The sequence below is a fragment of the Vipera berus genome (assembly GCF_964194415.1).
Source record: "Vipera berus genome assembly, chromosome: W".
In the NCBI taxonomy this organism is placed as follows: Eukaryota; Metazoa; Chordata; class Lepidosauria; order Squamata; family Viperidae; genus Vipera; species Vipera berus.
Window position 1 is genome coordinate 54,498,917 of NC_138210.1, and position 12,678 is coordinate 54,511,594.

General features: G+C 45.3%; 1 protein-coding gene across 2 annotated transcripts; it reads right to left on the bottom strand.

The window, feature by feature from the left end:
* Window positions 1-823: 823 nt before the first annotated feature.
* LOC308676689 (small ribosomal subunit protein uS4) lies at window positions 824-6,936 on the bottom strand. Of its 2 annotated transcripts, none has more exons than XM_081342679.1 (5): window positions 6,865-6,936; window positions 5,035-5,158; window positions 3,583-3,705; window positions 2,438-2,624; window positions 824-1,096 (listed from the first exon to the last, which is right to left on the bottom strand). In XM_081342679.1, exons 2-5 carry the CDS (start codon window positions 5,129-5,131, stop codon window positions 919-921), a joined length of 585 nt encoding a protein of 194 aa, XP_081198805.1. In that variant the 5' UTR covers window positions 5,132-5,158; window positions 6,865-6,936; the 3' UTR covers window positions 824-918. The 2 variants fall into 2 exon arrangements, with proteins under 2 accessions (XP_081198805.1, XP_081198806.1); XM_081342680.1 differs by lacking the exon at window positions 6,865-6,936 and adding an exon at window positions 5,613-5,636.
* Window positions 6,937-12,678: the final 5,742 nt, after the last annotated feature.

The window sequence follows — 12,678 nt, forward strand, 5'->3', positions numbered from 1 at the left end:
CACATCTGGCCCGTGAAGTGGTTTCATGCGGCCCGCGAAGCCATCCTGGAAACAGTGAGGGAACGGCCCCCACTGCCTTGGCCCTGGCCCACAGACCCTCCTCCTGCCAGAGACCCTCCGATCTGTCCCACTCCTGCCCAGGCCCCCATAGGCACCCTTGATGCAAACGATGTAGAGCTGGCCACGCCCACCCAGTAGGCCATACGCACTCTAGCCACACCTACCCAGTAGGCCACGCCCACCCGGCCCGAGGGCAACCGCAATGCTGATGCGGCCCTCAATGAAATTGAGTTTGACACCCCTGTCTTAGAGGTAAAGGAGTACGGAGTGTATGTGTGCACCCATTCTAGAAATAATTCCATTTGGGCAGGCAAAGTAGAGAGAAGTGGTATTGAGGGTGCAGGGAACCATGATCGAAAACCGCATCAGAAATGGCCTCTTTCCAGTTCAGTTTAAATTTGGCAAGACAAAGACAAACAGAAAGAAAGAATGAGGTGAAAGGGAAGAAACCAATCCCCTGAAATTATGCCTTGGAGCGTGTTGAGTAAGTAACGTAAATGAAATAATTGTGCCCATGTAGCATTCTCAAAACAGCCAGGCCTGTCACCTCTCCCAGCTCATTTGTATCGCCAATCTTCCTCTCTATTCCCTTCTCATATTCCATTCCCTTTTTGTGCCAAGAAGCAAACATGTCAATCTGGGAAGTGTGAAGTCAACATTCAATTCACAGAGCTCTCATTGTCGGGATGAGCAGAGGCAAGAAAAAAAAAACATGTTCAGGTTACCACATGTTCATAATTCTCTTGACACCATGGAACTGTAGTATTTTACCCACAAATACTTTTTATTGGATGATGTTAGTTAAGATAGGCTCAAAGGCCCACCAGTTTACGTGGCAGGAAAGCCAGAGTTTACACTTTAATCTTCCTCTTCATCATCTCCACCGCCAGCACCGCCCTGGCCCTTCTTGGCGTTCTTCCTCTTGACGCGGCCTGGCCGGCCACCACCATAAGGTGACCGGAGTGAGAAGTCAATGTGCTTTTGGGAGTCTAGCCGAACAATGAAGGAAGGGATGTTCACCACTTGCTTCCTTACACTAAAAGGGGGAAAGGAAATGATTAGATTAGTGAATAAATAATCTCGTCTAGAACTCGTGGGAAATATTTGACAAAACAAACAAGCTCTACAAATATTTCCTGAGCTCACAGCCTCAGTACCCTCAACATTCAGAAGTCAAAGCCCCGACGGCCACTAACTTCAGGGTTATGTATAGAGTGACTGCAAGAGGTTTTTGGATCCATTTGTTTTGAAACCTAATTTCACTCAGGGATCCCTTTGTGCTCTCCAAGCTTGGTTGTTTTCTTGCAAATATTTCATTACCCAAACTAGGAAACATCATCACAAGCACCCCTCATTTCAACCCTGAGCTATGAATATTCTCTATTGGAGTTTCTCTCTTTAAAGGAGAAATTGTTACTCATAATGAAGTACAGAGCAATCAGAATGGTGTTACTGCTAACTCGACAGTAACCTAGTCAGACAAGAAACTCGCTTAGCAATGACCAAATTTTATGCTTTGTAATTTTAATCTGTTTTGTTCCCCCAGCCCCTTGCCTGCCCATAACAAAGCATTTAAAATTGCCTTGCCAGTGCAAGCAAGACATGTATTCAGTGCAGCAAAAGCATCAAAGCACCAGTTGTAATTTGCAACAGAACCTATCATGGCCTTTATCTCCCCATTAAATATACCATAATATTTGGCACCATAGAATCATTTACTAATTTACAAAACAGATATGGAACTATATTTCGGAAGTAGCCAGCACACCATGGAAGAAACTGATTTATATGTGAAAGTTGCTGTTGCTGCCTATAATAGGTAAAACCTACCTAATTCCAGCTTGTGGTAACATATAATTAAGAAAATGGGAAATTTGTAGTCCACCAAAAAGTCAAAACTATGACTCTTGGCAACTTTTTTTTGCTGGGGTTGCTTACTGGAATTCAGCAACTGAAGATAAAAAAAAAAAATCCTCCAACCCATTGCAAAATCCATCAATTTACTTGTACGGAAGGATCATATTAGGTTACTGCTGTGCTTGCTAAGTAGGAGCAGTACTTGGTGTTACCTTGGCTACCCATGTGGCAGAGCTTCACAAGGTGTACGGCCAAGCCACAGTGAACCTTGCCGAAATCTTTGACAGTTGTTTTGACACTGCTATTCTACTGAGCTATCCAAGGTTTCCATCCACAAAAGGGTTTGGTGGTATATGAAGGCCCAAGCCAGGGCCAGAGTTTATCGCTGCACAGGCTACACATAAAAGATATTGCAAATATTACTTCAGAGGCACACGTCCTGATGCTGACACCTAATGTCAGCAGTTCACAGGTATCTTAAAATTCACATTCCTCAAACTCTTGTCTCTCAGCAGCATACCGGATGTGTCTCTGGCGGATAAGCACACGAGCATGATGGATGGACTTAGCCAGGCCCAGTTTGAAGACCTGGGTTTGGAGACGACGCTCCAGGAAATCCTCAATTTTCAGACCCAGGATGTAATCCAGTTTCATTTTGCCCTCATCAAGCACCCCAATTCTGACCAAACGGCGCAGCAAGGCATTGCCTGAGAGAAATTTGAGAGACATCAACAAATTGGTCTTTCCATATAAGTGTTGAGACAATGTTCAGATTAGCATGTTTATGGGTGCGCAGTACTGAAAGATACAACCATCACAGTTAACTGGCCATGCAAAGAAATACAAATGAAGCAATCCCAGGATATAGAAATGGTATTGGGACAGCAGCAGCGTAAGGGGTAGATTGTGGAAAGTATTTATCAATAACTGTGTTTCCAACTGAGCAGAGACCTTGAGATTAAAGTTCAAATCTCTCCTCAACATCAATGGCAGCCATGTTCACAGAACATATTTAGTCCAATCGGACTGTTCTGTCAATTCTCAACCACCTTAACTGACTCAAAAAACTGATACTACAGAATCCCTACCCATTTATTTAAAAAAGAGCCTAGTATCTTAGCAAGCTGTTACACAAGGTGAGTAATAATGTGTTCTCAATACTAACCCCTGTGTTATTACTCAGGCTGACACACTACTGGCTTGGCCACTGTGGCCAAACTATTTCTGGCTGGTATTTCTTACCTTTCCGACCTTGGTAGTCAACTTCATAATAGACAAGACTCTTTTAAAAACTTTTTTTTAAAAAAAGATGACGTATGGAAGCTAGAAAGGGTATAGTTTAAACCTGTCATAACTTAAGTTTGTTTACAACTACACTCTCAACTATCAGTGACAAATTGGCTCCATTAATGCTTTTTTTGGTATTTCCATCACACATTAACTATCCTCCCTTGACCCCATTTAACATGTTGTGGAATCCAGGCATTTGTGTAATCTTATAACACACACTACCTATCTTATAATCAGATTAGTTACTTACAGAGCTGGCATGAGGAAAAAAAGTTAAATATATCAAGGTACTCAGCAGGCTTCTTTGAGTGAGTCATAGGTCCGAAAGCAACTGTGCCAAAGCTGTTGGTTCAGTGTCTAGTTTTGCCGTATTACCTTCAAAAAGGCGCCGTTGATCTTTCTCATCCAGGGTGAGCAACTCTCGGGCAGCTTTGCGGATCTTGGCCAAAGTGAACTTCACTCGCCATACCTCCCGCTTGTTCCGCAGCCCATATTCACCTAGAAAAAGAATCCTAAAACTTTTAAAATGCAGTTACAAGGATCACAGCTGTTCAATCAAGGACAGATTCTTTTCCCAACTTGTAAGGTCTTCTTAGAATTAGCCCCATTCCTCTGGAAAAACTTGCTCTTGATTAGCATACCTCTTCCCTCGGGGAAGTTGGGTATAATTTTTATTAAAGGTTTTACAAAAGACATATAAACTAATATAAACTAACCCAGAGCAGAAACAATAAGGAAAAAAGTGCAGGAGGAATCAGAAAGAAAAAACAGGATTTTCCAATTTCCTTTGGATTGTATATCACAAAGTTATGACAGCCACATAGGTGTAGTGCAGAGGTAGGCAACCTTGACTCTTTTATGACTCGTGGACTTCAACTCCCAGAATTCCTGAGCCAGTCATGCTGGCTCAGGATTTCTGGGAGTTGAACTCCACGAGTCATAAATGAGCCAAGGTTGCCTACCCCTGGTGTAGTGGTTAAGGTGCTGGCATAGAAACTAGGAGGCTGTGAGGTCTAGTCCCACCTTAGGCATGAAAACCAGCTGGATGACCTAGAGCCAGTCATTTCACTCCAATCCACCTCACAGGGTGGTTGTTAGGGGGAAAAATAGGAGGAAGGAGTATCATTAGGTATGTTCACTACCTTGTTATATAGTTGTATATACATACATAAACACACACACATATTACCCTATGATTAGAAAAAACCTTCACTATGATCTATTATTTTCCCCAAACCATCAAAATCACAAATGCATTTTATTTCCGTTTCATGCAAAAATCTCTTAGGGGCCTCCAATTCTCCTTTATAATTTTTCTTTTAAAAAACCCATTCTCCTTCTGGACAGAATTCAATTTGAATCTTTGTTGGTTAAAGTAAATATCATCCCTTCCAATTTATCCATCAAAATGAGATCTTTTTCTTTTAATTTTTCAATTGGAGAATTCATTTCCCAACTAAAGAGGAGTATTTCTTTTCTCAATCATTGTGGCACTTTGGAAGACGACAGAAACACAAAACAGTCCTGGGACTTATTTTATAGAATCATATGGCTGGAAGGGACCTTGGAAGTCTTCTGCTCCAATCCCTGGCTCAAAGCAGGAATCCTTATACCATCCTGGACAAATGGTTATCCAACTTTTCTTGAAAACCTCCAGCTATAAAACATCCACATCCAGGTGGCGAGCTGCTCCACTGTTTTCACTTGACAGCAGCTATGAATTTATTTATAGTTCTTAATAGTTTTATCATCCATTCATTTAGCAGATTGTTTTACTTCACAAGGCACAATTTATCTAGAAACAAGAGACAAATGAATAAATCTTACCGATAAGTTTCAACTCCTGATCAAGGCGTGATTTTTCAAAAGGCCGCCTGGGGGTGACATAAGTCTTCCGACATACCCAACTCCTGGCAACTGGCATTCTAGTCTAAAGAGACAGAGGCCAAGCCTGTGGACAAACGATATAACATTTTAAACAAATGCAAGCCCTGTAACAGAAATCACCAGATATATTACTATCTATATACCACTCAAATCTGTGGCAGACTCAACTGATAGAGCTTCCATTATAAGTGGCAGTCTCATCCAGTATCATTTAACACTACCTAATTATCTCCATGACTATTTCATAAACCAAATTCATCTTTCAGTTCACATTCTTAATTGGGAATGCCTTTTTATACAACAGTGAACCGCACCAGCCTTTTATAGATCTGTCTCACCTCACCAATTTGTTCTCCTCTGCTTCAAGCCAGAAGCCATAATTTATTTTCCCTTTCTCTTTTGACTAGCTAGATATTACTTCTGAGGAAGGTGGGAAAAATTTCCACACAAGACACCAAACCAAACAGAATTTTTAAACTTTAAACAGAGTTTCAACTCACATGTACCACATTAATTACCGTTAGTTCTGGATAAACACGGTGATGTCCCATTTCCAAATTAGGGATGGATAGGATCTTAAATGGATGGAAAAGACCCCACAGAACAAATGAAAGTTTAAAAAACCTAGCTTTCACGGTCCTTATAAAGCTTTGCTTATATTCACTAATTTACAGAATAGGAAGTAAAACACCCCAGTTAAGGGAATGGAATATATGTAGTTTACAAACGGGCAACTCTCTCACACCTAGGTTTATTCTGCACCTCAAATCCATTTTGTATTAAATTCAGTATTCATTTAATCGACATTGTCTCTCTTAGATGTTCTCAAAGAGAGGAAAACCGTACTGCGATATACAGTATTAACACTTCAAAAACCATCAGTTTGCTCTGAACGGGCAAGGCCTTACTTAGCTGCCTATACATCGCACGTAAAAGAATCATCAGCATTCAGCCACTCACAAAACTTTCAATCGGCGTTTTCTCGTGCTCTTACTTTATTTAAAAATGCTTTTAGGTGGCCTCGTATAATGTCTTTTATAATTGTCTATTGCCCGGAGTCACTTCAGAGTCAAACGGGGCTTTCATCAATTTGACAACACAAAATAATCTCCCACTTTCCCCCAAAGTTTTAAAGAGTGATCTCAGAAATAGGATTTAGTTTCTCTTTTTTTTCCCAGGTTGCTGCCCTTAGCAAGATGAGAGAGGGCCCTTGAGGATACCTAGGCTTTTTAATTCCAAGTTTTGAGAATCCATTCCCAAAGTACGAGTTCGGCATTTAAGAAACCCAAGTTTCATGCCGCAGAAAGAGGAATCACTAATTCCAGGGAAGGACATCGATAATGGTGCAGGAACTAATTCACCTACTGACCACCTAAAAAAAAAACCAGGCCCGAGAAGGGGGAAACACGCGGGTTAACTCCTATTATCCCTCATTCTCACGATGTGCTGGCCGGAACGGCTGCTAAGCTGCCATTCAGCAACTCCTGAAGGGTAGGATGGCCACGATGCCGGAGCGGCCGCCTGCGAAACGCGCAGGGCTGCATCCAAGGGCCGACACACGTGCAGGAAGCGGGGGACGGGGAGAAAATGGAGGCTCGGGCGCCAAGCTTCTCAAGCGCATGCGCTCCGCCGCTCGCTACGCGTAGGCCGCGAGACCCCTTTTTCTTAAACGAACTCTTTTCGATCGCTGGCCGCCGCCGCCGCGGCTCCATTCTCCCGGTTCGACTCGGTAACGCCAGTCCTAGTCTGGCAAAGTAAAAGCTCCCTTACCTCCCACCTCAGACGACAACAACAACCAGGAGGGGGGGGGAAAAGGAAGAGGAGAATCCGGGGAGTCTGCTTTTATAGGTCTTGTGAGCAGCTCCGCCTTCTCTCCCTACCAGCCAGTAGAAATAAGACATTTTTCACGCCTGGCCTATTGCCGGCGATTTGCTTAAAAGAATAACAGCCAATGAACGTTGGCTTTTTGTGTGACAGAGAAACTGGCTAATGACGAAAGTACCTCTCGGCGTTACGGCTCCTTCGCCTTTAACAGCTGGATCTTTTCCCCCCCCCCGCCCCAGAGGAGGGGAGTGACGTCATCGCCGAGTAGGCATTCCATTCTAAGCGTGTTCTGCCTTCCGACGAAAGTGTTTTCTCGTTTTCTAACCGATTTCTGAAAACATTATCCCCTAGCGCGGTGTTCTCCAAGTGAGCAGCTGGGCTTCAGCTCCCACAGTTCTCAGCCGGTGCCCTTCTGGGGGAGGAAGTACGCAAAGTGTGGTTTTAACAAGGCTACATGTGTTGGTTCATCTAACCTAATGAGGACCCAGATTGTTGGGGGCAATTAAGCTGACTTTGTAATAATGCCGCTTGGGGGTGTGTGTGAAAGCCCTAATAAGCAGGCATATACATAGAATGAAGGCTACTGCTAAGCTTGTAAGCCGCCCTGAGTCTTCGGAGAAGGGCGGGATATAAATGGAATTAAAATAAATAAAATAATCCCCGCGAGTCACGACTCGCGAGTCTTTACGAGGGCAAAACATCTGGTCCTGCTTCCAATAACATGCGGTTACACACGGGTGCGATGTGTAAAATGTGTGTGTATTATGCATATTGTACCAAATCATTCACTTCAGGTTTAAATGATCGGGTTTATCCTGAATTTACGGTGACGAAAATGCCGAAACATTTTTTTGTATTGTTTCTTTTCATTTTCCTCCCATTCATTTCTCTATCGCCTTTGAGCCTTTTTTTTTTTGGCAATACTAATGTCTTATGACAGAATGTTTTTATACATCAACATCTTAATAGTTCCTGTAAACTGTCAAAATGAACTGTATATTTAATTAACAATGCAGGTAATGTTATTGCGTTATTATTACACAATGGAAAAAAATGAAGAATCATCTTGCCCAACCTTTGGTACAGATGCTCTGATTTAACCTTTTAAGATACTTTTGGCCTGGATGATTGAATCTTCATTTACATGTTCCTTTTCATTTGGGGGAGAAACCCCCTGCGGTATGCATGGCAAGAGTTGTTTCTTTCCAACAAGTATTCAGAATCAGAATAGAGCTGGAAGGGACCTTAGAGGTCTTCTAGTCCAGCCCCCTGCTCAAAAAGGACCTATACCATTTCAGACAAGTGACTGTCTAGTCCAGGGGTAGGCAACCTTGGCTCTTTTATGACTCGTGGACTTCAACTCCCAGAATTCCTGAGCCATTTCAGACAAGTGACTGTCCAGTCTCTTCTTAAAAACCTCCAGTGATGAAGCAACCAGAATGTCTGCAGACAAGCTGTTCCACTTTTAATTGTCAGGATGTGGGAGCCTGGCTGTGGCGGTCCTGAGGTAAGCGGGTGCAGGCCATGTGGCATGGTTCCACCCCCCCACCCCCCTGCCCTAACGTGATTTTTACGCATGCATCTCCGCCCTACCTCGTACAACCAGATGGTGGGACGAAGTGGGTGGGGTCTTAAATAAGGCTTATTTTTGTGGTAGAACTTATGTTCACACATAAAAATCAAGCTAGGGCTTATATTCGGGATAGGTCTTACTTTCAGGGAAACATGGTAGTATAAAATAATATATATTTACTTTTCTCCTCTGATGTCTCAATATGCAGGTAGTCCTCGAGATATGACCGGTCATTTAATGAAGCTACATATATCCTCATTTCAAAGTCATTTGCCCTTATAATCGACCACACAGATGCTGCAGTGCCCTGATCTCTCCCCTCCCCTCCCACCCTTCCAAGACCCTGCAAGCACTTGCTCCCTATCCACCCATCATCCATACCACACCTTCTGAAGATCTCCATACCTCATGTTGCAGAAGAAAGGCAGGTCACACATCACTAAGCTGCATGGTAGCACCTCAGAAGCAGCTGCCATTTTGTCCTGCCCGCTTGGGGAGGGGACAAAATGGTGGGTGCAGGACAGACTGCTCCATTTTGCTGCCTTAATGCAATCTGCATACTGCTGCAGAAGCTTTCTGCAGTATTGGAGTGGTTTCTTCCTGGGCCACATGGCAGCAACCCAGAAGCTGATGCCATTTTGTCTTACCCACTTGCGGGGGGTGGCAGGAAAAAATGGTGGCCATGGAACAAACCTGTCTATTTTGTTGCCTTGATGAGGTTGCACCGATTTGCAGAAAGCAGCAGAAAGCTTCTGCAGCACTGTGCAGATTGCAGTAAGGCAGCAAAATGGAGCAGTTTGTCCCATGGCCGCATGGCATATTTCCAGAAGCGGCTGCGATACCAGAATGCAATTCCACTGCTGGAAACATGGTGGCTGTTTTCACAATCGCACCATGTGGCCAAGGGACAAAGTGACCTATTCTGCTTCACTAATGCAGTCTGCATGAACTCTCTGAGTTTTGGAACTCTCTGAGGCCCAATCCGTTCTAGTGATCAGTTCCAGCTGTCTGGAAGGCCTCCAAAGTCTTCAAAGGTTAAGTGAGGAGGAGGATGTTTGGCCTGGTGGGGTGGAACCTGGTATGGGTAAGAAAAGGCCTTTGGGGACCCAAGGGTTAGGAAGTGGAGAATGGGGGTGGGGAAGGCCTTCAGAGGGCTGGGGCAGATGGACCTAGGCCAGGGGTAGGCAACCTCGGCTCTTTTATGACTCATAGACTTCAACTCCCAGAATTCTGCTGACTCAGGAATTCTGGGAGTTGAAGTCCATGACTCATAAAAGAGCCGAGGTTGCCTACCCCTGACCTAGGCCTTTGCTTGGTCTCTAAAAGCCTCCACTAACCCTGAGGTACCCTGTGCTCCACTTAATGAGCTGCATGTTTGTTTAACAACTGCATTCAGCAGAGAGGGATGAGACGTGTTAAGTGACATGCTTCACTTAATAGCTGTCACAACGTGCGACTATAATGGGCAGGTTCCATTACGACCATATCTGTATTTGGCTTACTATTCCCCATCCCCAGGGCATATTCAACGCTGCTTACGCCCAAAAGGGAATAGTATGATGGAAAAGCAAGCTGTGTATGAAGAGAACATCTACTTGGAACTCCTTGGGATATTTTTGAGAGATTGGACAATTATTTGCCTGAAATGATACAGGGTTTCCTGCTTAAGCAGGGTTTGGACTAGAAGACCTCCAAAGTGCCTTCCAACTCTGTTATTCTCTTATTTAAGGGATAAATACCGTATTTTCCGGCGTTAAGATGACTTTTTAACCCATGAAAATCATCTCAAAAGTTGGGGGGTCGTCTTATACGCCCAGTCGTCTTATACGCCGGAAAATAGTACATAAATCAATCGAGCGCCCCCGTTCTTGCAAAGCAACTTCAAGCCTCCTTAGTCCACTCCCCCCTCCAACGTGACTCTCCCTTCCCACCCCCAAGAGCCTCTCAGCCCCTTCCCCTCCCCGTTGCAAACGCCAGACCCCGGGAGCTCTTGCATCTATTCCAAAGGGTGGGTGGAAGGAAAAGCCCCTTTCGGCTCCGGCTTGGCTGCAAGTCAGCGAGCCCGGGAAGGCACGCCCTCCCCTCTCACTGTGGAGGAAGCAGGGCAGGCTGGTGTCTGGCGGGAGCCGGCAGGGCAGTCCTGCACACGCGCGCGCTCCCCGGCTCCTAAGGAGTCCTCGGGGAGCCATGGCAGGCGCCTCGCGCTCTTCCCTCTTGAAGCAGCATCGGCGGAGCCGTCCGGCGTCGGGCGGGAGCCGGCAGGGCAGTCCTGCACACGCGTGCACTCCCCGGCTGTTAAAGAGTGCTCCTTAAGTACAGCTTCCTGGGGCAAGCGGAAACAAGATGGCTCCGCCCACATGGTCTGGAACAGGAAACAAGATGGCGGCCCCCTGTAACCCCACACGGTCTAACAAAGACAAGACTTTTTTAAGCCTGGAAAGCCAGCAGTCCCTGGCATCCAACCAGAATAGCCAGCAGTCCCTGGCATACAGCAGAAATGACATGCAATTCCTGGCATCCGGCCACAGCAGCATGCAAATTCCTGAGCTCTCCCCACCACAAAGCCTAAAGTCCTATGATGGCGATGAGATCTGCCCAGCCGATACTAATACAAATACAAATGCAATTAAAACGGCCATCCAAGTCCTGACTACGGCCCTGGGGGCCAAGCAGACGTCGGGGGTGCCCACACCCCCCCCCAAGGCCTCCCATCCTCTCCCCAGGGCCCAACTGCCGGGGGAAATCCAGCCTGCAGCCTCCCAACAATCAACCCCCGCGGCCTCCCACCTTTTCTTCAGGTCTTCAGGACCAGCAATGGGCTCCTCAGGGCAAACCAGGCAATGATGAAAATCCATGTGGCTGCAATTCTCGGGAGGATTCATTGCAGCAACTACGAGCTGGCAAATCTGGGCTCCGCCCCCCCAATGCCTCATGGGAAGAAGGGAGAAATCCTGAACAACGCCCTCCCCCGGATCACATGGTTTCCGGGCACGCCCATCTGGAGTTACTAAATAGTCAAGAAAGGATTCCCTCCTCGACCACTAGAGGGACCCCTTTCACTGTGGGAACCCCTTTCCCTTTCCCATTTATGTCAATGGACATTTCAGAAATTTTTGAAAGTGGGTCTGAAAAGGACTATATTCCAGCAGCAAATCTTCCAAACGATTTTAAAAAGCTACAACTGGGAGGGGAAAATTATAACAGTTGGAGTAAAGATATACAGCTATATCTCTTAAAGAATGGGACTCTACAAATGGTTCAGAAACCACCCCCTCCCCCATGGGGACGTCAAGAAGAGTGGCGACATTTGCAAGCTTACTCGATCCTGCTCAGTTCTCTGGATAATAACCTGTTCTCCAGCATACCAGCGGGGCTCAGAGCTGATGAAGTGTGGCGGCTATTATACAATTTATTCAACAGCGATACCATTGGTTCCATCACCAGACTTACAACTGAGCTTTATACAACCAGACTGAGGTTTGGTGCCAGCATGCCTGAACATCTTGCAAAATTAAAGGCACTCAGGTCAGAATTGATATCCAGAGACTTTCCTGTAAATGATGTGAGCATGGTTGCGATCATTTTTGCTTCCCTAGACAGGAGTTGGAGCAATTTCATTGTTTCACTCGAAGCGGTCAAGAGGGAAAACATAAATCTGTCCTACCTCACAGGAAGACTGATCGAAGAGGATAGAAGGAGACGAGATGCCGGAGAATACGCCAGAGTCACCACTCAGCAAGCCAGAAAGGGGCGCCACAACTCAGAGCAAATTAATGCTCTGCTTAAGTGTTTCATCTGTGGCTCTGAGGAGCACCTCAAGAAAGACTGCCCCCATCAACATCAAGCCCCTAAACGTGGTCCCAATCAAGTAAGAGGCAAGGGGCAAGGAAGGGGGCGTGGCAGGGGCAAGGGAAATTCTCTGCATACTTGTTCCCTCACCCCCACAACAAAGGCTGATAGCTCCACTGACTTATGGTTACTGGACTCTGGAGCTTCCTCTCACATTACTAATATGAGTCAAGGTTTTAAAAGGTTAAAGAAAATTAACTCATCTGTCAAGGTTGCAAACGGTGATACTGCTTCAGTTGTTGGGGAGGGGTTTGTTTCTGTACCTGGTCTTGGAAAAGTGGAAGGTGTTTTGCATGCTCCTTCCATAGCCAACAACCTATTAAGCATTACCAAACTGT

Excerpts from the sequence above, each read along its gene's own strand:
- LOC308676689 (XM_081342679.1), bottom strand. The coding sequence starts at position 5,131 with ATGCCAGTTGCCAGGAGTTGGGTATGTCGGAAGACTTATGTCACCCCC. Across the intron at positions 3,706-5,034 it reads TCAGGAGTTGAAACTTATCG|GTGAATATGGGCTGCGGAAC; the intron begins GTAAGATTTATT and ends TTCTTTTTCTAG. Across the intron at positions 1,097-2,437 it reads ATCCGCCAGAGACACATCCG|TGTAAGGAAGCAAGTGGTGA; the intron begins GTATGCTGCTGA and ends TCCCCCTTTTAG.